This window comes from Ramularia collo-cygni (genome assembly GCF_900074925.1).
Source record: "Ramularia collo-cygni strain URUG2 genome assembly, contig: RCC_scaffold24, whole genome shotgun sequence".
Taxonomy (NCBI): Eukaryota; Fungi; Ascomycota; class Dothideomycetes; order Mycosphaerellales; family Mycosphaerellaceae; genus Ramularia; species Ramularia collo-cygni.
Window position 1 is genome coordinate 85,802 of NW_019716278.1, and position 21,697 is coordinate 107,498.

General features: G+C 52.9%; 7 protein-coding genes; 2 read left to right on the forward strand and 5 right to left on the reverse strand.

Annotated features, from left to right (window-relative positions):
• Nucleotides 1-2,307: 2,307 nt before the first annotated feature.
• RCC_10701 (uncharacterized protein) lies at nucleotides 2,308-3,102 on the reverse strand (the record flags this gene model as incomplete). Its single annotated transcript, XM_023775927.1, has 1 exon — nucleotides 2,308-3,102. One exon carries the CDS (start codon nucleotides 3,100-3,102, stop codon nucleotides 2,308-2,310), a length of 795 nt encoding a protein of 264 aa, XP_023631695.1.
• A 465-nt stretch (nucleotides 3,103-3,567) lies between these two features.
• On the reverse strand, nucleotides 3,568-10,572 carry RCC_10702 (probable acetyl-CoA carboxylase; the record flags this gene model as incomplete). XM_023775928.1 has 4 exons in its annotated part: nucleotides 3,568-4,281; nucleotides 4,332-9,981; nucleotides 10,037-10,302; nucleotides 10,390-10,572. 4 exons carry the CDS (start codon nucleotides 10,570-10,572, stop codon nucleotides 3,568-3,570), a joined length of 6,813 nt encoding a protein of 2,270 aa, XP_023631696.1.
• Nucleotides 10,573-12,121: 1,549 nt separating this feature from the next.
• Nucleotides 12,122-13,951, reverse strand: RCC_10703 (uncharacterized protein; the record flags this gene model as incomplete). Its single annotated transcript, XM_023775929.1, has 1 exon — nucleotides 12,122-13,951. One exon carries the CDS (start codon nucleotides 13,949-13,951, stop codon nucleotides 12,122-12,124), a length of 1,830 nt encoding a protein of 609 aa, XP_023631697.1.
• Nucleotides 13,952-14,873: 922 nt separating this feature from the next.
• RCC_10704 (related to serine/threonine kinase receptor-associated protein) lies at nucleotides 14,874-16,041 on the forward strand (the record flags this gene model as incomplete). XM_023775930.1 has 2 exons in its annotated part: nucleotides 14,874-14,919; nucleotides 15,026-16,041. 2 exons carry the CDS (start codon nucleotides 14,874-14,876, stop codon nucleotides 16,039-16,041), a joined length of 1,062 nt encoding a protein of 353 aa, XP_023631698.1.
• A 967-nt stretch (nucleotides 16,042-17,008) lies between these two features.
• Nucleotides 17,009-18,094, reverse strand: RCC_10705 (related to cellulase precursor; the record flags this gene model as incomplete). XM_023775931.1 has 2 exons in its annotated part: nucleotides 17,009-17,572; nucleotides 17,621-18,094. 2 exons carry the CDS (start codon nucleotides 18,092-18,094, stop codon nucleotides 17,009-17,011), a joined length of 1,038 nt encoding a protein of 345 aa, XP_023631699.1.
• Nucleotides 18,095-18,974: 880 nt separating this feature from the next.
• On the forward strand, nucleotides 18,975-20,364 carry RCC_10706 (probable carbon-nitrogen hydrolase; the record flags this gene model as incomplete). XM_023775932.1 has 3 exons in its annotated part: nucleotides 18,975-19,450; nucleotides 19,546-19,658; nucleotides 19,742-20,364. The coding sequence occupies 3 exons, from the start codon at nucleotides 18,975-18,977 to the stop codon at nucleotides 20,362-20,364; spliced, it is 1,212 nt and encodes a 403-aa protein (XP_023631700.1).
• A 259-nt stretch (nucleotides 20,365-20,623) lies between these two features.
• RCC_10707 (uncharacterized protein) lies at nucleotides 20,624-21,270 on the reverse strand (the record flags this gene model as incomplete). XM_023775933.1 has 2 exons in its annotated part: nucleotides 20,624-21,072; nucleotides 21,141-21,270. The coding sequence occupies 2 exons, from the start codon at nucleotides 21,268-21,270 to the stop codon at nucleotides 20,624-20,626; spliced, it is 579 nt and encodes a 192-aa protein (XP_023631701.1).
• Between the last annotated feature and the right edge of the window lie 427 nt (nucleotides 21,271-21,697).

A 21,697-nucleotide genomic window follows, 5' to 3' on the forward strand; every position in this document is an offset into this window, starting at 1 on the left:
AGCCTACTAACATACCTACTAGCAAAACCGATAGGTATATTCTAATATACGTATTATATGTCGCGGCTTATACTAACCTCGTTTAGCTCCTAATATGTCCGTCGTATATACCCGTCTACTCGGCCTAGGTAAAGCGCTACTACCGAAGCCTACTACGTAGCTAGATACCCTAGTAGGCTCTAGCCGCGGCGACTAGCGCGCGTTCTATAACTATATATAGGACATATTCTATACTAAGGGCACTAATAATATTATAACTAGACGTAAGGCGTACGATTCTATATATGTAATTAAGAGTTATATTAACCGATACGGCGGTATTAGCATTTTCGCTTACTTTAATAAGACTATAAAGGGTGCTCCTAGCCTCGAGCGTATAGACCGTATTACTACTATTCTAGAGAAGGCTCGTATCGATATAAATAAGCACCGCTTATATAACCTATCTAGCCTTACTCGTATTTAGAACGCTAAGGGCGATAAGGCTACCCTTAACCTCTAAGGCATTAGCTATCGCCTACTTACGATATTCCTATACTTCGTAAGCGGTATAATTACCGCGTACGGTAACGAGCGCTATAGATAGTACGGTCCTAAAGACGCCCGTAAAGGCCTACTATACGACTACAAATTTATCCTAATTATAAGCGCCCCTCTAAGTTTAGTCGACCTCGATAATAAGGAGCCTAGCTACTTATAGCTAAACTTTCTACTAAATAGTAGCTATACTAGCTATACTATAAATAGAAAGTAGAATAAGTATAGTAGGGGTAAGATAGTAAAGGCTACTCCGAAGGTATATAAGGGTTCTAACGCTAAAGCGGATATAGCTATATTAGAGGCTCGCTTCGAGGCTTAGACGATTAAGGACTACGTGTTTAAAGAACTACCTAGCGTATAGGGACTAGATAAAAACCCTAAGTTTCGTAAGCACGCCTTCTACGAGTACCTAGAAGATAGTACGATCTATRATACTCGTATACTAATTCTAGCCGACCGCCGCGCTTATAAGTTTATATACCTCGGTATAGTAACTAATAAGGATAAATCGCTCGCGACCTACCTCTAGCGTATAAAGTATATAGCGAAGAACCTAGCCCTTAAATACTCTAAGACTATCGACTACTTATAGTTAGAGGAAGATACGTCGAATAGAAATACCTCTAATAGTAGTAACGACGAAGACGATAGAGACGACGGCGGCGACGGCGGCGATACCTAGCCGGAGTCTAAGGAGTTTAAGAAGTTCGAGGAGTCTAAGGAGTCTAAGAACGAATAAAGGGTATATAAGAACTTTATATAAGTTTATAGATATTATAAGACGTTTTAATAGGCGGTTTAATTATATAATTAATAAAAGCGGTTTAATTTTATATTATAACTAAGGCTAGGGATAATTAGATATTATATATAGTCGGGCGGATACTATATAAAGCTTCCCCTACTAGGGTAGTTCTAGTAATAGGACTAACAAAATTTAATTTTAAGTACTATATAGCCTTCTTAGCTACCGTATTACGGCCCTCTATATGTTTTTCTAGTACTATAGTAGTATAGTAAGATCGAGCGCTGCGATATTACTAATCTACTACATGCGGCCCTTAGACTGCCAGCGCGAAAACGGTCCAAAAGGGTATAGTGCGGCTTGGCAGTCTGTGCACCTGAGACTACTTGCGATACTCTACATCTTCGAGACACCACACGACATCTCCTCCAACCGCTCAATGTTGCCATCTGCCGTACATTGAGTCCGCTACGGCATCTATCACTCTCATTCTCCCCTGTCACGAATGTGCGCGCCTTGCCATCATCTAAACTCGAGCATGGGTCCCGATGATTCTGTGTACATTTGCCTCAAATGTCGTAGTATGAGTCTGTTAGCCATGAGTGCTGCCTCTTTTCTTCAACTTCCATATCCACACACTCTTCAGCATCCACATCCGAACCGTCACACCCTTCTCGACCGCACGTTCTTCTCGAACCGTCACATTCTCCTCGACCTTCGAAGTAAGAGGACCCCATGGCCTCTGTTCAGCAGCAAACTCATGTTGTTAGGGATGCCGCAACCYTCACTGCATCATTCAGGCAGAAAGCTCGAACGGTGGATGCCGAAGAATCTGACCGCGATGACGACGAGCTCCATACACAACCATTCTGTGTTACCACATTTCCCCCGAGCATAATATAAACTTGTTGCCCAGCAGAGTAAGCTGTCCCGCCACTAACAAGAGTAACTTGAGCATCCCGATGACTCGCTACTTCATTTGCTCCAACGACCACGACTATATGAGTCTGCAGCTTCGGGGCTTAGGGTGCTTCCCTTACACTACTAAAGTTTGGCGAATTGCCCAGGAGAGTGAAATCATCCAATATCTCCCTTGCATTGGCGTATGCTAAAGTCCAGCACTTGTAGATGATCTTGTCCACGCTGATGACATTCGTAGTGATGACAGGAAAGTCTCCTTTGCGATACTTTGACTCGATCTCAGCCTCATCTGTGAACTCGTCCAGCTCAGGGTACGGCGGATGTCCATACCAGACATGGTACAACAGTGTTCCCAAGGCAAAGATGTCCGTTTCCGCCGAGAAGATGCCATCTGATCCCGGGAGACGCGATTTGACATTATTTTCGGTCATGGCTGGCATCTCAATAGTACCATCAGGCCTACTAAGCTGGCCCTGAAGGTCTCCAATCTTAGCTGTAAAATCAGATGTCATAAAAATATTCCGGACGTTAAGATCACAGTGGATAAAGTTTTGCGCGTGTAGATAAGCCAGGCCACGAGCGATCTGAGCTCCAATGCATATCTTTTGGCCTTCGCTTAGGACGTGAATTGTGTCGTATAGTGCTCCTCTTTCACAGTATTCAATAATCAGGCCATCATCGGTTATTGCTTTAAAAGTGACTAGGTTGTCGTGTCGGCCAAGGCAGGTATAGCGGTTGGCTTCTTCCCGTAGAGCTGTGTGTGCATATTGATCTTGATCAGGCGATCGCGGATATTTGAGAACAGAGCAACCATCTTCCATAAGCCCGATGATATTCGATGCCGAACAGGCGACTTGGCTCTGAACACCGCGAGGAAAGCTGTCGAGAGGGCGCATGGCGTCAAATCCATGTGAAAAGTAATGGAAGCTGGAGAACGCGTCTGCGTGAGTTCGAGGTGGTACTAGGAGTAAGTTAGCGCAGAATGCCAAGCACTATGCTCGCCGTGAAATGAACAAAGATAGACCAGTGGAAGTGTAATAACGTGGCGAGCAGATTATCCACCTCAAGCACCGGCTTGTCCTCACGCTTCTGTGAAAGATCGATTCTTCGGGATGTCAGCCCCATCAAGACACCCAAGACACGAGACACCCAAGGGCTGAGAACAAATAATGTAATCTGTATACAGCACATTTAATATACTAAATCACGAAGACGCCGTCAACATTGACTCCTCCGCTGAACGTGAATACCCTCCCTGTGGCCGTGATAATTGGTACAGACACATCGATGCGAACCAAGAGCAATGCGCCGTCAAACCAAGTACATGCAACAAACATGCGGACATCCAAACGGATATCCGTTTAGGCACTGTGGAGCCACTTGAGTACCTCCTCCTTCTCCTCAACGGGCAGCATGCTCAGCACCTGCGCGACACCCTTCAGACCACCACTCTTGTGGCTCCTCATGAGAGCAGCGACATCATATGCAATGGCATCTGTCTTGATCTCATCAATCTTGTCGGATATGAGCTTACGGTTCTCCTCGAACCAGACAGCCACAGCCTTGTCATCAGTGCTGTACTGTTCCAGGGCAGACCAAGACTCCAAAGTCTTGAGGTTTGCGCCTCGGCTAACAAGCTCCTTGGACTGCGAGACCGCGAGGCGCTTGAGGACTTGCTCCTCGTTGAGACGGCGACGCAGACGCCAGTAGAAGAAGCGACGTGCGTTGGACCACTTCAGCGGCATGCGAATAGTGTCCTTGGCCTTCATGCGTCCAGCACGATCGTGGAGATCAGCGTACTGCAGGGAGATCTGGAGGTAGACCGGGAGCAGCAAGTTCTCACGCTCAGTCATCTGAGACTTGATCTCGTGCTGCTGCTCTGGTGTGAGGTCCTTCTCCAACGAGCGGCGCTTGRGGTCGCCGTAGGTCTGGTCGAGGCGAGCCATGGTCTCGAGCTGGCGTTCCTTGCGGTATTTGATACCGACGATACCCTCTGGTTCGAGAACACCACCGCGGGCATCCTCATCAGCGTACATCTCCATGAACTGAGGGTTAATGGTTGGATCGACGACAACCTGGGAAAGTTAGCAAATGCGTTCTTGAATACAGTAGAAATCGGACTTACCCATGAACCACCGCGAAGCTCGCCGAATGGCGGGATGTACACAAATACAGGCTGCTCATACTTGACGAGCGCGTCGACAATGTACGAGCCGTACTTGAGCACTTCGTTGTACATGTCGCGCTGGCCACCAGAGAAACCTCTCCAGTTGGCGAGGATCATGAGTGGAAGCTGCTCGCCGTTGTTGAAGTCACGAATAGCCTGGGCAGTCTTGAAAGCGCTGTTGGGATACCAAACGCCACCTGCCTCGTTGACAATCTGCTCCATCGAGTCGGGGTTGGCTGGATCAGCAGGCGAGATGTTCTCAACAGAACGAGTCTCCACGGAGATGACACCAACAGGGATACCGCCAAGGCGAGCACGACCGACAACAACAGTTCGTGCCCAGCCGCCAAGAGTCTCCACAAAGGAGTCCTTGTCGAAGAGACCAGACTTGAAGCCCTCGTCAGTACTTTGACCAGCGATGAGATGTCTGACATCATATGGAGCCTTCTGAGGTGGGAAGAAGGTGATGTCTCTGTCCCACGAATCGGCAGAGGGAGCGATTGGTACTGGAGCACCCTTCTWCTCGGGGACGAAAGACAACCAGCGCACAATCTTCGAGACACCCTCAAAGTCATCATTCGCAGTCTGGTGAGAGACTCCGTTCTTGTACATGATCTGGGTGCCACCGAGCTGCAAGTTGGAGGTGTACACCTCGCGACCCAGAAGCTTGTTGATGGCTGGAGCACCGGTGAGGATGATTGGCTGTCCCTCGATCTGAATGGCACGCTGTCCGAGACGGACAAGGTACGCACCAATACCAACAGATCGACAAGTGACGAGGGTGATTGTGAAGATGTCCTCGTATGCGCGTGAAGTCTCGCCGGCGATGAGACCGGAGCCCTTCAGACACTCAACACCGAGACCGTCCTCAGCGCCAATGATAGTGGTGAGCTGGTGGCGAGTCTCGCCGTCGACCTGAATCTCCTTGGTAATGACATGCTTGAGCGCACCGTCCTCGAAGCGAGCCTTCTTCTCTGGGGTGAGGTAGAGGTAGTCGAAGCCAGACTCTTGCTTGTTCTCATTCTTCCAAGCGACGGAGAAGTGAGGAATCAACTCTTCAGCCATACCAATGCGAGCACCGGAGTTGGCGGAGAGGTAGATACGAGGAATGCCCAGCTTTCGAGCCAGCTCCGAACACTTGTGGAAGAACTTGTCTTCGTTTGGCCCGAAAGAGCCAATCTTGTGGGTGATGTCGTTGGAAATGATGATGAAGCGGCGACCACGCGGGTATTCTGGGGTCTTTGCAGTCACGATCCATCCTACCATGCCAATAACATTCGCTCCGGGCTCGCGGTTGACCTCCTGCAGGTTGTCGGAGTCGTCGAGCACGAGTTCGTTATACTCGATGCACTCTCCCTTGATAGGCTGCTTCTCCTTCATGCCTGGGTGCTGGCTACCGATCTTGTTCCACTCATTTTCGATGGCCTGGCGGAACAGTTCTGGGAAATCATAGACGTACTGAGTACCCATGATGTGTGCCTTGTATCTCTTCGGCTGAAGTGCGCCCTTGGTCTCGTATGGGGTGTTGACAGGACGCAGGTGCATAGATCCAATCTTGGYGGTGCCTCCAATGCTGTGGAAGAGCCATTCGTTGCTCTTGTCCGACTTGCGCTCTTCGTACAGCTCAACCTGAATGATGAATCCAGATGTGTTGGTGATGATGACACGCATTGGGAACGGAGCGCCGGTCTTGGGGTCAGTACAGACGATGCGGATCTCAGCACCAGTGACACGCAGTCTCCATGCACGACGTCCGAAGCGGTCCAGGAACTGTCCCAGGGCTTCTTCGACCTCCTTCGGCTCGAGCGGGAAGACGGCCGAAAAGTTGATGAAGATGTGGTTCATGTCAGAGTTGTTGTTGCCCACAATCTCCATGGCATCGAGAATGTCGCTCATCAGTCGGTCAGCCTCGGAAATCATGTACTCAGCAGTCGGGATGTCACGCAAGTGACCGGGTCTAACAGTCGCACGGGTGAAGTAGCGCTTGTCAGTCTCAGCATTCTTGCCAACAGCCTCGTACATGTGGATGCTGCGGTTCTCGGTGAAGACTGGCTTGATGTTGAACTTTGCGAGGCGCGAGAGCTCAAGCTGGAAGGCAAGAGCAGGCTCAATGTGACGGATGCTGCTATCCTCTTCGTAGGTGGGGCCTCTGAAGGTGTAGTAGCCTGGATATGTGCCGTCCATGTGACCGCAGATGAATGTGAGGCGACGAACACGGCGAGAAAGCATCTCCTCCTTGAAGTCTTTGACGATTGGTAGCAGGCGGGACAGGATCTCGTTGTCATCTAAGCTCTCAGCATCGCGGATAGCGACATTGCAGACGGCAGTGAGTTCCTCGCTTGGTAGCTTGGTGGCGGTGGGAGCGCGCTTCAAGGAGAGGTCAGCCATCAAAGACCCAGCATCTTTCTTTGGGCCAGCTGCGATGGGGAAGGCTTCCAGAGCCCGCATCAAATACTCGTCCGCTTCATCGATGAAGGGAACGGGCACAACAGCACCGCGACGGTTAGGCTCGACACCGGCTTGGCGCGAGATGTAGCTCATATCACTGATAGAGTGGACACGGCTGAAGCCTTCCGACGGCGTTCCTGGGGCAGAGGACGGGTGAGACGACTCGACTGGAAGACCAAACTCTGCCTCTCCGACCTTTCTAAGGGCGAAGTCCCAAACGAGGACGTATGGAGCATCGTTGTCGGTACGATACTCGATCGTCTTAAGCTGGTACGCACGGTATGCGCGGCGAGTGTAGACCTCCAGAGCCGCGAGCGAAACCCACGGATCTTGGTGAACGAAAAAGTGTGGCAGGACATCAAACACGGTGTACTTGGAGTCGACGACCTCCTTGATGACTTCGAAGTCAGGCTCACGGTGGTCCCAACCACTCTCGCCGTACCGAGACTCGCGGACCGCAGATCGCAAGATGTGCTCCATCTGCGATGTGCGTTCCTCAAGGGAGGGCATGGCGCACTGGATGAGAAGCTCACGAGCCTTGAGCGCAACCTTGGCRGTTGGGCGACCCTCAAGCTCCGCAAGCTTTTGCAGCGAAGGGCGCAGGGCTTTTCCTACGTTTCCAATGCCGGCCTGGTTTGGTCTATACGCGTTGAGGATGGCGAGCATGAGGTTGTTCTTCGCACTGGCCCTTGTGTGGGATAACACAATCTGCACAACCTGAGCAACCTTGTCTTTCTGCTGGTCGCGAAGAGCAAGAATGACCTCCTCGTCACGGTTCTGACGAGCAGAGAAAATGCTCTCCACTCTGTAGTACTCCTCGAACAACTCGTTGATGACCGCGAACTCGTGCGCCTTCAGGCCATCCTGGTACTTGTTGATAATGTCGATGAGTGGAGCCAGACCAGAGCGCAGAAGCTCAGCATCGCCTGCCGAAACGTTGTCCGATAAGAAGCGTTCAAAGGTCTTGGAAATTTGCWTCGCGGGGAATTCACTGTGGCGGCTGTGAGCGCGCTCGACCAGCTGCTCAAATGCAGCGTCCAACTTTTGTGGCATGCGTGAGTGCAATGCCGAAGCCTGGGAATTCCACTCTCCATAAGGCAGCTCAGGATCGCGCAGGACCTCAATGAGCTCCTTCAAGGTTTGGTTCATGATGACCTGGTTATCATAACCCTGCAGAATGTTCATGATGATACCCCTGAGGAATGCAAAACGCTGTGGGGCTTTGGTTCCGAGCACAACTGGAGCACCCATCTCGGGGAGCTTTCCAAGGAAAGGTTGCGCGGACTTGACCTTGGATGGGTCGTCTAGCGCCAAAATTCCAAGAATGTCACCAGCCTCGAGCGTAGCGCCAGGCTGCTTGATGAGGTTCACTACACCGTCTTCTTGTGCAATGAGAGGCATGTACATCTTCATGACCTCCACCTCTGCGAAAGCCTGGCCCTTCTGGACGTGTTCGCCATTGTCGACTGTGAATTTGACGAGCTTTCCAGGCGATGGAGTTCGGAGCTGCGTTGGGTCGTTCTCCTCCTCGAGCAGGCAGGTCTTGCCATCGACCGAGACGCGGAGCGCACCAACCTCTTCCTTCCAGTAGACGTTGTGAGAACGTCCACCGAGCAGGACCAACAGACCGCCGTCGGAGAGAGCTCGGATGCCCACTAGAGCTTTGCTGCCGTTGATGAAGAGGGTGTACATGTCTCCGCTGGATCTGGTCGCCGTAAACTTGTACTTTGAGCCTTCGTAGATGAACTCGATCGGGAAGACCGTCTTGAGAATGTCCTTGCTGGGGACTTGACCCTTCTCAAGGCCCTGCTTGTACTCTTGAAGACATGCTTCACTGGCAGTGTGCGCCTGAGCCACAGCACCGCAAACCACCGCAATCATGGGATCAGGGCGCTCAGCCGTGAGCTTCTTACTGATCAGCTCATCGAGCCATCCAGTTGTGATGGTGTTGTCCTCGAAAGCTGGTGTCTCCAAAAGCTTGATCAAGTACTCGACCGTTGTCCTGAAATCGCCACGGATGCTCAGCTCTTTCAATGCAACCACCATGTGCTTTCGTGACGCTTGTCGGTTCTCGCCATATGCGAAAATGTGACCAAACTGCGAGTCCGAGAAGTTGTGAATAGACGAAGCTGCACCMACGGAGAAGTAACCCCAGACGTTTGAGCTGGATCGGAAGTTCAGCTCGTGCATGGTACCAGAGGACGGCTTGAATCCCTCGCCAGGATCTTCCGAAGTGATACGGCAAGCTGTGCAGTGGCCTTTGGGCATTGGTCGCCGTTGCTGCAACGCGCTGCCCTCCTTTTCGAAGTTGAAGTCAATGTCGGTGGAAGTGTGCGGATCCGCACCGTAGAGCAAGCGAATGTCTCGAATGCGGTGGAGAGGGCATCCCATGGCGACTAGAAGCTGTGCTGCGGGAATGTTAATACCCGAGACCATCTCAGTCGTAGGATGCTCGACCTGTAGACGTGGGTTCAGCTCCAAAAAGTAGAACTTGTCGTCCGAGTGCGAGTAGAGGTATTCAACGGTTCCAGCAGAGACGTATCCGACCAATCTGCCCAGAGACACAGCAGCCTTCTCCATCTTCTGGAAGGTCTGTTGGCTCGCAATGGTCACAGGCGCTTCTTCAATGATCTTCTGATGTCTTCGCTGAACGGAACAATCACGACCGAAGATGGAAATGTTGTTGCCGTACTGATCAGCAAGAAGCTGGACTTCCAAATGCCGGGCGTTACCAGCAAGCTTCATGATGAAGATGGGCGAACCAGGAATCTCGCTGGCGGCAGCCTTGTACAACGCTGCAAACGACTGCTCGTCGTCGACCTTTCTGATACCCTTGCCACCACCTCCTTCCGAGGCCTTGACCATGACGGGGAATCCAATCTTCTTTGCCGCTTCGAGGCCCTCCTCGACAGAGGTGACGCAGCCCTTGGCGTAGACATCATCCCTGACCGTCACAATGTTGTTGTCATCAACCTCGACCTCCTCTACGCCGGTTCCAGACCACGGTATACAGGGCACTTTTGCGTGCTGGGCGACGATTGTGGAAGAGATCTTGTCACCGAGGGATCGCATGGCCGAACCGGGAGGTCCGATGAAGACGATCTTGTTCGGCGATGCGGCGAGGGATTCGGGAAGCTTTGGGTTTTCTGAGGCGTGTCCCCTGCGAGTGTCAGTATCAAATGGGCCGACGAGGCTCGAAGTGTCCCTCGACTCACCACCCAGCCCAGACGGCGTGCACACCCATACGCTCGGCGATATCGACAATGAGCTCGACATTGGCGTAGTTGTTGTTGTTGGTACCTCCGGGAACCTCCACGTACTGATCGGCCATTCGAATGTAATCCGCATTGGMAGCCAAATCCTCGGGCGTGGCCATGACAGTAAACTGGATGGCCCGCTCATCGCCGAATGTTTCGTAGGCCCATTTCCGCACTGATCGGATCTCCTTGACGGCAGCAATACCGTTGTTTGCGATGAGGACCTACAAGATTTGTCAGTCTGGTGTCCAGAGTTGATCCTCTCCGGCCGGCTCAAAATTCTGCCATTGCTCGCTGAATGTGCCACATACACTTGTGATGACCGTGTGTCCGTCATGCGCTGTCACAAAGTCCTTGACTTTGCTCGGTGGTGCTCTGGGCAAGGCATTGCCGCCTATGAAGTGATCGGCCAAGTTGTATTTCGCAGCATAGCTGCTGGGAGCTCCATTCGGGTGGCCGTTTGCCATTGTCGCTCCTCCGACTGCGTCGGCCATGCTCAGGATTGTACCGTCAGCTGCTRGCGAGAAACACTGGGATTCGCGTAATGCTCAGTCGATGCTGCGATGAGCTACTCGACGCCAGTTCGTCGAAGGTGTAAGGATGATGTGTTTAGATCTTCGTGCGAAAGATTTGGAGACACACAAATGCGGAGTCGACGGGAAGCTTTTTGCTAGGGAGCAGTCGTCCGGGGATCGACGTAGACCTGCTGATCGGCTCTTTTCAATCGTCACGTTTGTACTGTGTCCTTCCTCAGACAATGGTTACCTCAGCATTCGAGTGTGCAGTCGTGCCGAAGCTGACGAGGGAAGCGAAACAGTCTCACGAGCAAGAGAGTGAAGGGGTGGTAAGGCGGATCCCTTCAATGGCAGCGAACAACGAAGCGGGATGGATGAGAGGATTGAAGGACCAGAAATTCGGAGGGATCGGGCTCGTCGCTGACGGCAAGTGTCGGGTATATTATAACTATTGGCCTGATGCTGTATACAAACCTTCGGACTTCGCGTTGAGAATGACAGGGTTGCAGCTCCAGCTCTCATTAGCCCGGTCCGCACCAAAAGTCAGCCTCCCATCCGTGACCAACATCTCCAACACCCACATCCGCGCAACCATTGAGCGATGAGCTGTGGTTGAGCACAACGTTTGGCTGGTTGAGCTGGCCGTGGGCGCGTGGAACGCAGCCAAGGACCCTGGAAAGTACCCCAACGCCCACGTCCGACATCACTGTGCATTGATGTCGTCCTTACTCCTACTGCAAGGTACGGAACCGCTCAATACTGCGATTGAGCGCCCGATACAACCGTTGCACTGTGCGAGGGACTTTGTTTCCATCGACGCAGCTGCTGTCCAACGGTGGAAAGGCCCTCACTGTACATACATATAACTTATGTTGGTGTTCTTCTGAGGTCATCTCTCGTGATGATCCGCTGCTCGCTCTCGCGTTTGGGAAAGTGGAGCCCTCTGCCATTCCTTCGGGTCGACTGACTGTGGTGTGTCCAAACATAGACCACTGCAAGAAATGTAAGAAGTGAGCGGCAGACGGCTCTCCACCACAATATCCGACGCTCACGGGGACGACAATATGTTCCGGTCGGAAGACTCATCGAAGTAGAAGTAGGCAACGAATGTTGATGCAGCAGCAATCGACCTTGATCCAGCAATCGAGCTCGACGGACGTGCAGCAGTACCGAAAGCCAGCTCACGCTAGAACTAACTTGGATCGATGTAATTGTCCGAGATTATACACGCCGTGCATTGCGACTACCCCCCGATGGGTACATTTTGGGTCTCGAGGTGTCACGTTAGGCATCAAAAGACCGGCAAGTTTTGTCTTGGACGGCGGSGTATTCATTTGCATTTGGGGAGTATCTCAGAATCAAAGCAGCGAAAATTGCTTGCGTTGTTGCATTACAGCTCCTCTGGACTCTTCAATCCGGCGTATCGACAGCTTTATTCATAGACATCATCCACCGTGATCCAACATATTGTTCTGCTACATCTACATACGAGAGCGCGAGGTACACGTTTGACTTCGCCGGCCCCCGGTCAGTACGTCTCGCCCACATCACTCATACGCTTTCTACTGGGGGGCGGACCCATCTGTCCCGCGCCGTCTTCTTCCCGCACTTGCGAGAAAGTGTTGCTCGTCCTTGAAGCAGTATTTGCGCGCTGCGGCAGACCGCCACTCTGCCTGTTTCTTGGAGTGGGTAGAGCAGACACTCCTGGTATGCCACTCCTTTCTATAGTGTTCCTTCGCCCAGGAGAGGGTTTTAGTCCCGAGTCTTCGCTCTCGGCGGCTCGTTTCCGGGCTTCGCTAAAGCTGGCACTGGTTCGATGCCCACGAGGCGTTCCATTCGCGTAGGTCCCTCCCATACTTGATCGTGGTCTCGAAGACGCGCCGCTGCTGGCTATCGTCGACGAAGAATAATGTCCAAGCTCTGTCCGCGCACCGGAGCGACTCGGCGGTCTACCAGACAATGATGCGCGGCTACTGGGGCGGTCCGCTGCAGATGACGGGGGTCGCTCCACGTGCTCCATCGCTGACGGAGGACGCTCGGGTCTCTCCGACCTGCTCGCCAGTGATGATGCTGGTCGTGGAATACCATATGATAGGCGTTTGATATGGCTGTCGCGACGAGTACTGGCTCCTGTGGATGATCCTCCATCATCATCATGCAATGCAGATGACGTACTACCACTGGGCCGCTTGGAGCTCCTTCGCATGGTTATCGAAGAGGGTATGTGATTACTGAGAGAAGAGCCAGCGCGCGGCGAGCCAGTGGGTGTCCGACCTGTGGCTGGCAATTTCGATCTGGCTGAGTGGACACGCTCTTCAATCTTCTGCATGCGTCCTATCAGACCCCTGATCTGATACAACGACTCGGATCGCGGCAAGCCCTCGGCCGCAGCAGTCCGCGAGGCCACGCGCGGTTTGGCTGCAGGAGCTTTGGAGGACTTTGCATCTGACAGCGCTGTGCTACTACTTGATGCCAATGATGGGCCACGAGTATGGCGAGGGAGGGTCCGCGACCCGTAGAAGGACGGTCTTGGTGTCGTAGAGTCTGGAATGTGCGACCTCTTGGGCATCGGTGTTTTCATCTCTGTTCTTGCAGTAGCTGGCGCATCCGAGAGTGGAGGAGAGGGAGGTGTTGCCATATCTGAAGCAGAGTCAGACTTGGGCGGTGGCGTTGAAGCGGTGGGCGATGTGGGTGTGATACCGCTGGCCTCGCTTGCAGGACTCCTTGTGCGCAGACTTTCAACCGCCAGCGTGGATGGCTTCCTCGCCCGCAAGCTCTCCACGGTCTCCTCTGCCAGTCGCAACTTCTCCCGTGTAATCTCGCTCTCCACCTTGAGATCGCCCAGGTCATCTCGTAATCGTTGAGTCTCAATGCGCAGCTCTTCCCGCTCTTGCTCGCTTTGTCTGATCGTTTCCTCGAACATTACCCCGCGCTCGATTGAGGCGTTGTATTTGCTTTCCAGATCCTCCAGACTGGTCTCGGTATTCCGTGCTTGTCGCTCGTAATCATCATTCATAACCTCCGTGTCTCGTAGCTGGGACTGCTGGGAGCGGATCGTGTCGCGCATTGCTGTGATCTCCTTTTGCAGTTTATTCTGAGCGTTATTCGCCTCTGCCTTGGCCTGCTTGTGCTTCGTCTTCCACTCTTCCACCTCAAACTGCAACTTCTCGACCTGCTCCTTCCATTTTCGCTCGCTCTTCTCTACAGTCATGAGGTCCTTTTCCATCTGCTCCTCCAACTCCTTGCTGGAGGCTTGAAAGTCCGCGAGATCGGCTTCGAGTTGTTCATAGTTGGTCTTGTACCATTGCACCTGTTCCTTGAGGTCCATCCCCGCCCCTGGTCTCATCGGCGACGACATGATGATGGCTGTGGCTGTGGATGCGCGTTGCTAGCGGCGCATCGCCGTCCGTTGTGGTATTGGATGCGWCAGAGCGGGATGTGAGTGTCGGTGTTGCTGCGCGGACCGCGTTGCTGCCTGGGCTGGGGTTCGATTGTTTGTGTACGTGGGTATTCCTTGGACTCCAGCAGATGGCGGGGGTGTCGACGTCGTGGCTGTCGCAGAGGCCGGGCCGACCGTTATATCCAGTTTCAGGTCCAGATCTACCGTATGTCGCGACTCCGGGTCCAAGAAGCAGTCGCCTGTGATGGTCGTCGTTGGCAGTCGGCCGTACGCCGCTGCGGTAGAAGCGCGTGTTGATGATAGCTCGAAGCCCCCGGTCCCGGCGAGAGTTCGAGGACCGCCGTTGCTAAGGGGAAGCAGCATGCACGTGCATGTAAGATGGAACGATGCCGATGCGCAACCAAAACTAGTAGAAATGCTTCATTGTACCTCGCCTTACCTTATTAAGTGTGCTGGATAGATTGTGCAGGACGTCTGCTCAAGAATTGTACGAATAATCTCCGTGCCCTGTGTTTGAACTGTTTTGCAAGTATTTTTATCAAACGTTCAACTCCCGCAGAGCCATCTTGCCACGTCCCGCGTTGCTCCGTCGCGAAACCCCTGCTGCCCTGCCCTTCACTGTCTCCAGCTGCTTTATCAACGCTCCGCAGTCTTTAATCCATCTCTTCTGTCCACACCGCCGCTCATTTCGTGTCCAGTGCGCAAGGTGCTATCAAAGAGGCTCCCACATCGCAACCACAAGCAACGGTGGCCAGCCAGGACTGAGAACGACTCACGAATAACGAATATCACGAATTATTTTCTTTGGGGTGTCAAACGCGAAACCAATTACAGTTTGCTGTTACGGTGAACTGTAATCAGACCTGTCTCGTTTGCCAGCATGGATTTCGCGTTCAAGCGTCAGGACGATACGAGCATAACGTATGGTGAGTTGCGCACTGACAGTGAGGAGACTGGGATGCATCTTTCGCCTTTCCAGATACCTCAGTCTTGACGCCGACTCATAGAAAAGACCGCTGAATGATCTCACAGAAACCACTAAAATCGTGCCCTTGACCTGCCATGGCCACTCACGTCCCATCACGCACGTGTCCTTCTCCTCCCTCCTGGCCAGTTCCGGTGCTGCATCGCAGTACTACATGATCTCCGCATGCAAAGACAACAACCCCATGCTCCGCGATGGTCTGACTGGTGACTGGATTGGCACCTTCATCGGCCACAAGGGCGCCGTATGGAGTGCCCGGCTGTCTGATGATGCAACGCTTGCAGCTACCGGTTCCGCTGACTTCTCCGCCAAAGTCTGGGACACCTTCACAGGCCAGACTCTGCATACGCTTCAGCATAACCACATTGTTCGTGCGGTAGCATTCCCACCACAGGCGAAACCACAGGTCCTTGCTACCGGAGGTATGGAAAAGAAGCTTCGCATCTTTGATCTATCCCGAACAGGCGGCGACACTCGATCTCCTGGCGAGTCAACAAACGGTGTCAACGATGGAGTAGAGCCTCCCTCGTATGAGATTGGCGCAGGAGAGCATCAAGGCGCGATCAAAAGCATTATTTGGTCCAGAGACCCAAACATCATGACTACTGCGGCAGATGACAAGAAGATTCGCTGGTGGGACTTGCGTGCGCGGTCAATGGTGGCTTCTCACGATATTGACGGCTTGCCTACATCCTGTGAGCWCAACACGGGACTGAACGGGAATGCCGACGGAATAGTGAGCGTGGCCGCAGGGAAGAACATTTACTTCTTCGACGGCGCACGACCGGGCCAGCTGATCAAACAMATTGCCACCGACCGGGAGGTTGCGAGTGTTGCGCTCAATGGAGAGGCCAAGCGTTTTGTTACGGGCTGCCCGAATGACACTTGGGTTCATTTGTGGGATTGGGACAGTGAACAGCAGATTGAGATGGGCAAAGGTCACCACGGACCCGTCTGGACGACGTGCTTCAGTCCCGATGGAAAGCTCTACGCTACTGGTAGTGAGGACGGAACGGTGAAGATGTGGAAATTCGCTGAAGGTCCTTATGGACTGTGGCGGTGATTGTGGAGTTGGCTGAAGAGAACGAGCTGCGACTCGTGCAGGGTCGAGCGTTGGATGAAGGCTGCTCGTTGTTTCGCCGCGCGTTGGACCAAGCAGCCAGGTCCAATTGCAGGACCTAGCTTTGGAACTGCTTCATTGGAAGGCTGTGGGCGCCGCTGTAACATTATTCATTGGTTGCCTTGCCTGTCAAACAAGGGCTCAAAAATCCAAGCCGTTGACATGTCTGCCACGCTTACAAAGGGGACGGTACCTACTGACGCGCCACTAATGCTCGTCAGGGACTTTGACCGCTTACGGCTGGCCGAAGGCAACTTGCTTATTTCCCCTGTTTGATAAAGCCAACCCGGATGCATTCTGCATACGTTGCGATGAATCATATGCAGTACGAGAGCGAGATGCATTTACTGCCGTAGCCCGGGGAGTGCAGCTCACCGCAAACAAAAAAAGAAAAATCGGGAATATTTGCACGCAAGAAACAATGAAACGTACGACCATTGAACCAAGACCCATCTGTTTTCCATGCAAAGTGCTGCCTTCACCATCTGCCGCTCATGGCYACACATCAAGACCACTAGATGCAGTGTCACAAGTAGTCAAAGTATAATTGCAAGCAGCCAAAAACCCTGGCTCATCATACAAAGCAGTGACTGGATGGCCAACTGGTAGGTCGAACAAAGTGCAGCAGATTCGGTAGATGCAACAATGCTGTCGCACAGATCGAGTGGGTCGGAATGCTTGAATGTGAATGATCATCATGACTGTCGTTTCAATATGTATTGTTCTAAGCAAGGTGTGTGCAAAAAGGTAACGGATGGCCTCGGCTCTGCCTAATCGATTGTATTCCTCGCGAGGGCCTCGCCCAATAGCGCCTGGAGGTATGACTTGGTATAATCTTCTCATAAACCATAGGCTGAATCCATCTAGAGCTCTGTCTGATCAGGCGACCCGTCGATTGGCGTGAGATACGCTATGAAACATATGGCTTGGCCGGCGGCTTGAACTTTCCGGCAACGCACTGAGTGAGCAATGGCACGTCCGTCCAGGTATCACCATCCAGTGTCGGTGTAAGCGAAAGTTTGTAGGAGGACTTGAATGACCCTGCACTCCACGCCGTCCATCCGAGATACACATCGCTGTTGGCGTTGATCGCATCGAATTGTTCGCAGAGCTTCTCCAAGCAGGAGTCGGCACTCCCTCCGCCGCCAGTCTCCGTCAACATGGCCTGCCTTCCATTGCTTCTCAACCATGTTGCGAGCGAGGTAAATTCTGCAACGTTGTTGTGCGCGCACTCGATCTGCTGGCCGCTGTAGGTTGCATCGAGATACTGATGGACTTCGAAGATGAGATTGGTAGTAGACCCATCGAGGTTTACAACTTGACTGAGTGTCGAAGCACTGTTCTTGACAAAGTTGCCGGCGGAACTGTAATTACTGCTCGGCAGGAGGATCCTTTGAGACGTTGCGCCGGCAGCACGGATGGCCGTCACTGCAGCTTGCACCGAGTCCTTCCAAGCGGCGATATCGAGGTCATGCTGTCATGTGTGAGCGTAATGTATGTGGAGCGAGGTGATCCCTCCTACCGGCTCGTTCATAATGCCAAAGACAACCTGTGGGTATGACTTGTAGATCGTGGCAAGCTGTGACCATAGCGACGCAAAGTCTTGGTTGGTCGGCCCACCTTGACCAATGATCCCCCCGTTCCAACGAGCGTAGTTGTGAATGTCAATAATGCACATGGCAGCACCGCTACTCATGCATCCATGGACGAGGTTGTTGTACGCAGCAAACTTGGGATCAAGAGCACCGCCAAGTTTGCTGTTGAGTACATACTGCCAGCTGACAGGCATGCGGAAGGCGTTGAGACCTCTGTCCTTGACAAAGTGCTGCATCTGGTCAATGCCGGCTTGGCCGGGTGGAGCAGTGCTCGCTGGATTGCAGTTGCCGAGAGTGTCGCAGCCAAAATCCAGTCCAGCAATGTTGACTCCTGCGAACTGGACCTGACCCACGGCGACGGAGCTAAAGACGGATGCCACAGCGAGGGAAGAAAGCTTCATGATGACGAAGAAAGGGAGGATGCCGGCACGTCTTGATGGCTGAGGGATAAGAAGCAGACAAAGGAAGGTGATTCGAGCTCGGACTTTGAGGGAGAAACAGAGCAGAGAGAGTCTGCTTAGCTGCGCGAGGGAAGAGTAGGATCAACCAACGTACTCGAGGTGTGATTGCGATTGTGGTGTGTCGATGTGAGGTGTTGAATAGAGAGGTGGTGGATCTTCGGCCTCCGGCGTCGTCGTTTACCCAACATTGGCGTGTCTGGATCAGCGATCGCTTCACGTCCGAATGACACCCATCTCACATGTTCCATTGCATGATACCCTGTGGGTGGAGCATAAATGGACAAGAGGCTTGAATCCTGAGGCCATGGATGAAGCATCATCTTCCGGAAACCGACAGAGCGCAAACACATCTCGGCTGCTTCATGTTCGTGCCGCCACACTGAACGCACAGCTCGTCGCAGGTCTCGCGTGTGTCCATACCGGTGGAAGGACAATCCCTCGGCAGTCACAGAGGGCCAGCACACTGATGCTCCGCCGGAGCGGAACGGCGGTTGAAACAGACATGCTGTTGCGGAGCAGACGAGGCTGATGCTGCGCCTGCTTCATTTTCCACGATCTGCGCTTCGCCCTGCACTGGCTGAGACAGCCGTAAGCATGGCAACTTCACAAGTTCAAAAGGAGCGACCAGTTCAAGATGGAGGACAGAGATGTGTGAAAGATGCGGGATGGCGGCAAGTGGAGCTGCGGCCGAACCATGCGGGGTGTCCCATCATCGGCCGCGTTTGTCACTCAACGTCGCTCGTTGTCCGCGTGCTTCATTCTGTGAGCGAATGATCTATCGTATCGGCAGGCCCTAGCAGAACCACCCGCCATACGAAAGATGGTACAGACGCTCAAGCTGGCCGTTGCTCAGGCCGCAACAAAGCCCACGCTCGCAGAGACGCTAGAAAGCCTGAGGGCCATTACGCTCGATGCCGCCTCGAAAGGCGTAGACCTATTGCTCTTTCCAGAGGCGTACCTCGGAGGATATCCCCGTACATGCAACTTTGGCGCCGCTGTAGGTGCCAGATCCGATGAAGGCCGGGAGCAGTTCCTCCAGTACTTCCATGCTGCTGTCGATCTTGGCGACACGCCTCAAGGTGCTGGAGATGATTGGACCGACAGAAAGCTTCCCATCGCCAAGGGGGCAGAATATCGGGGAGACGGGACAAGGGAATATCTAGAGCGGGTTGCCAGAGAGACTGGGGTCTTCGTGGCTACTGGCTTGGTGGAGAAGGCCGGCGGTACGCTATATTGCGCCGTTGTATATGTTTGCCCTCGCTTGGGAGTACTCGGGAAGAGGAGAAAGGTCATGCCGTGAGTACAATCTACGTGGGCAGCGCGTTGAAACTTGTGCGCGTACAGGTGACGTTTGCTGTGCAACACATGCGGTATACTAATGATTTGGGTAGGACGGGCTCCGAACGCCTAGTCTGGGGACAAGGCTCTCCATCAACACTCAAGGCGGTGACGACTACCATCAAAGGAGTGAGGCTAACGATGGCTTCAGCTATATGCTGGGAGAGTAAGTACACGGCGTACAGGGGTCTCGAGGCCTTTCTCTTGTCACGAATCGCGGGACATGTGCTAATCACTTGATTCTCCTAGACATGATGCCGCTATTGCGGTATAGTCTTTACAGTCAGAACGTCAACCTCTGGCTTGCCCCGACAGCTGATGCGCGTGACACGTGGCTGCCGTTGATGAGGACTATCGGAGCCGAAGGCAGAACATTCGTGCTGAGTGCCATATCTTGCGTGAAGCGACAGAACTTACCTGCTTGGGTGACTGGGAATGCTGCGACGGCATCTCAGTCCACCATTTCCACACGCTCAACTGGTGGTGGCCGTCGTCGATCCACCATTACGGTCCGCGAGGATGGTCATGAGCTCGTTTTGCCAGTCGTGGACGAGGATCCCGATTCATCGTCGGCTATCGCCACAGCGGCTGAGTCGAGTGCACATGATAAGCTGAGCGGCCACGTCAACGGTGCATCTGACCCAGCTGGTGAAGAGTTTGTATGTCGAGGTGGATCCTGCATAGTAGGACCATTCGGTCAGGTAGTAGCAGAGCCTCTGTGGGAGGTTGAAGAGGGGGGCCTGCTGATACAGGAGGCCGATTTTGAAGACTGCGAGCGTGGTCGGCTTGACCTCGACGTGGCGGGGAGCTATTCGAGGAATGACGCCTTCAAGTTGACCGTGGATGGCCTTGATCTCAATCCTCCACCGTAGAGGTGATGTAGGCTTGCTTTCTTGTTTTAACCTGAACAGGATGTTGCAGGAAGTATCCGTGCAGCTGGTTTTGAACATCCAAGTTCCAACGACCTGAAAGACACCTAATAAAAGCTTCTTTCGAACAGCAGTCAGCTGGTGTACACAAATTCAATCAAAATAGGATGCTCGGTGTCAAATGGTTGAATGTGCTGATTCGATCTCCTACATTGATGCAGGTGCTGCATTCGTTACGTCCTTGCAATCATGTCGAAGCCTCTCAATAGTCTTGAACACCAGTCTCTCCAACCGGCCTCCCTTCTCCAACGAATTCAGCTTCTTCACCGGCGAAGTAATGGTCCAATCTGTTGCGATCCTCCTCGTCTCGGTCATCATACTCGTCACTCCCATCAACTGATTGATAATGAAAATCAGAGTCATCTCCCCTCAGAAACCTCTGACCCATCACATCCACCCATCTCGCCCAACCATCCTCCTGATTCTGCGCCCTATCATCCGCATCCTGCTCAACTGCTACGATGGTGCCGTCTTGCGCCCTCCTGTAAATAATTGGCGAATTGGGATCAGGATTCTGCAGCGCAGCAACTTTGGCTTCGGATCTTATAAGGTCTGTTTCCAGCACGCCTGTATATCCTCGCGCTCGGCCTTCCCTCTCACGCTCCTCGGCGGACTGGAAGCGTCGGACCAGTCTGTCGTAGAGCAAAGGATCTAAGGTAAGAAGAAGAAGAAGAAGAAGTCGGCTACCAGCTCGAAAGAATGTGAAAAGTAGAACCTACCGGCGAGCTCTAGCTCGGAGCTTTTGAAGTATTCTGGATGGAGATCAAGATAGCGTTTCCGCCGGTTTTTGATTCTAATGCGCTGTGAATGCGGGTCTGGTTTAGATGTTTCTGCGTCGTCGTGAGACATTTCTGTGTCGGACTGCTGGGCTTCTTGAGCCCTGGGAGGGAATAGAGGCATCTTGCGTCTCTTGTGATGCAGTCGCACAATCGCTGTGATGTTACGGTACCTCACTGTCCGAGAAACGGCAGAATCGGAGATGGAACTGGGCGCCAGCAAGGTACTTTAGGTAGTTGGGTAGTCGCCGTGATGCGATACGGTACTCCGTACAGCCGATTTTGCCACAACATCGCTGGCCGCACTTGCCGCCACTAGCCAGCCGCCCTGCCGCTCAATCGCTGCTTGACTCGTTGCCCGAGCAGAACAAACAGTTAAGGATGTAGTTAGGTCAAACGTAGGTCCTTCACCTTCATATGATGTCTCATTGTTATTGATATACCATTCATTGCACGTCGAACATGTTTAGCCGCTACCCAGCCGCTGCGGGAGCTCTCCT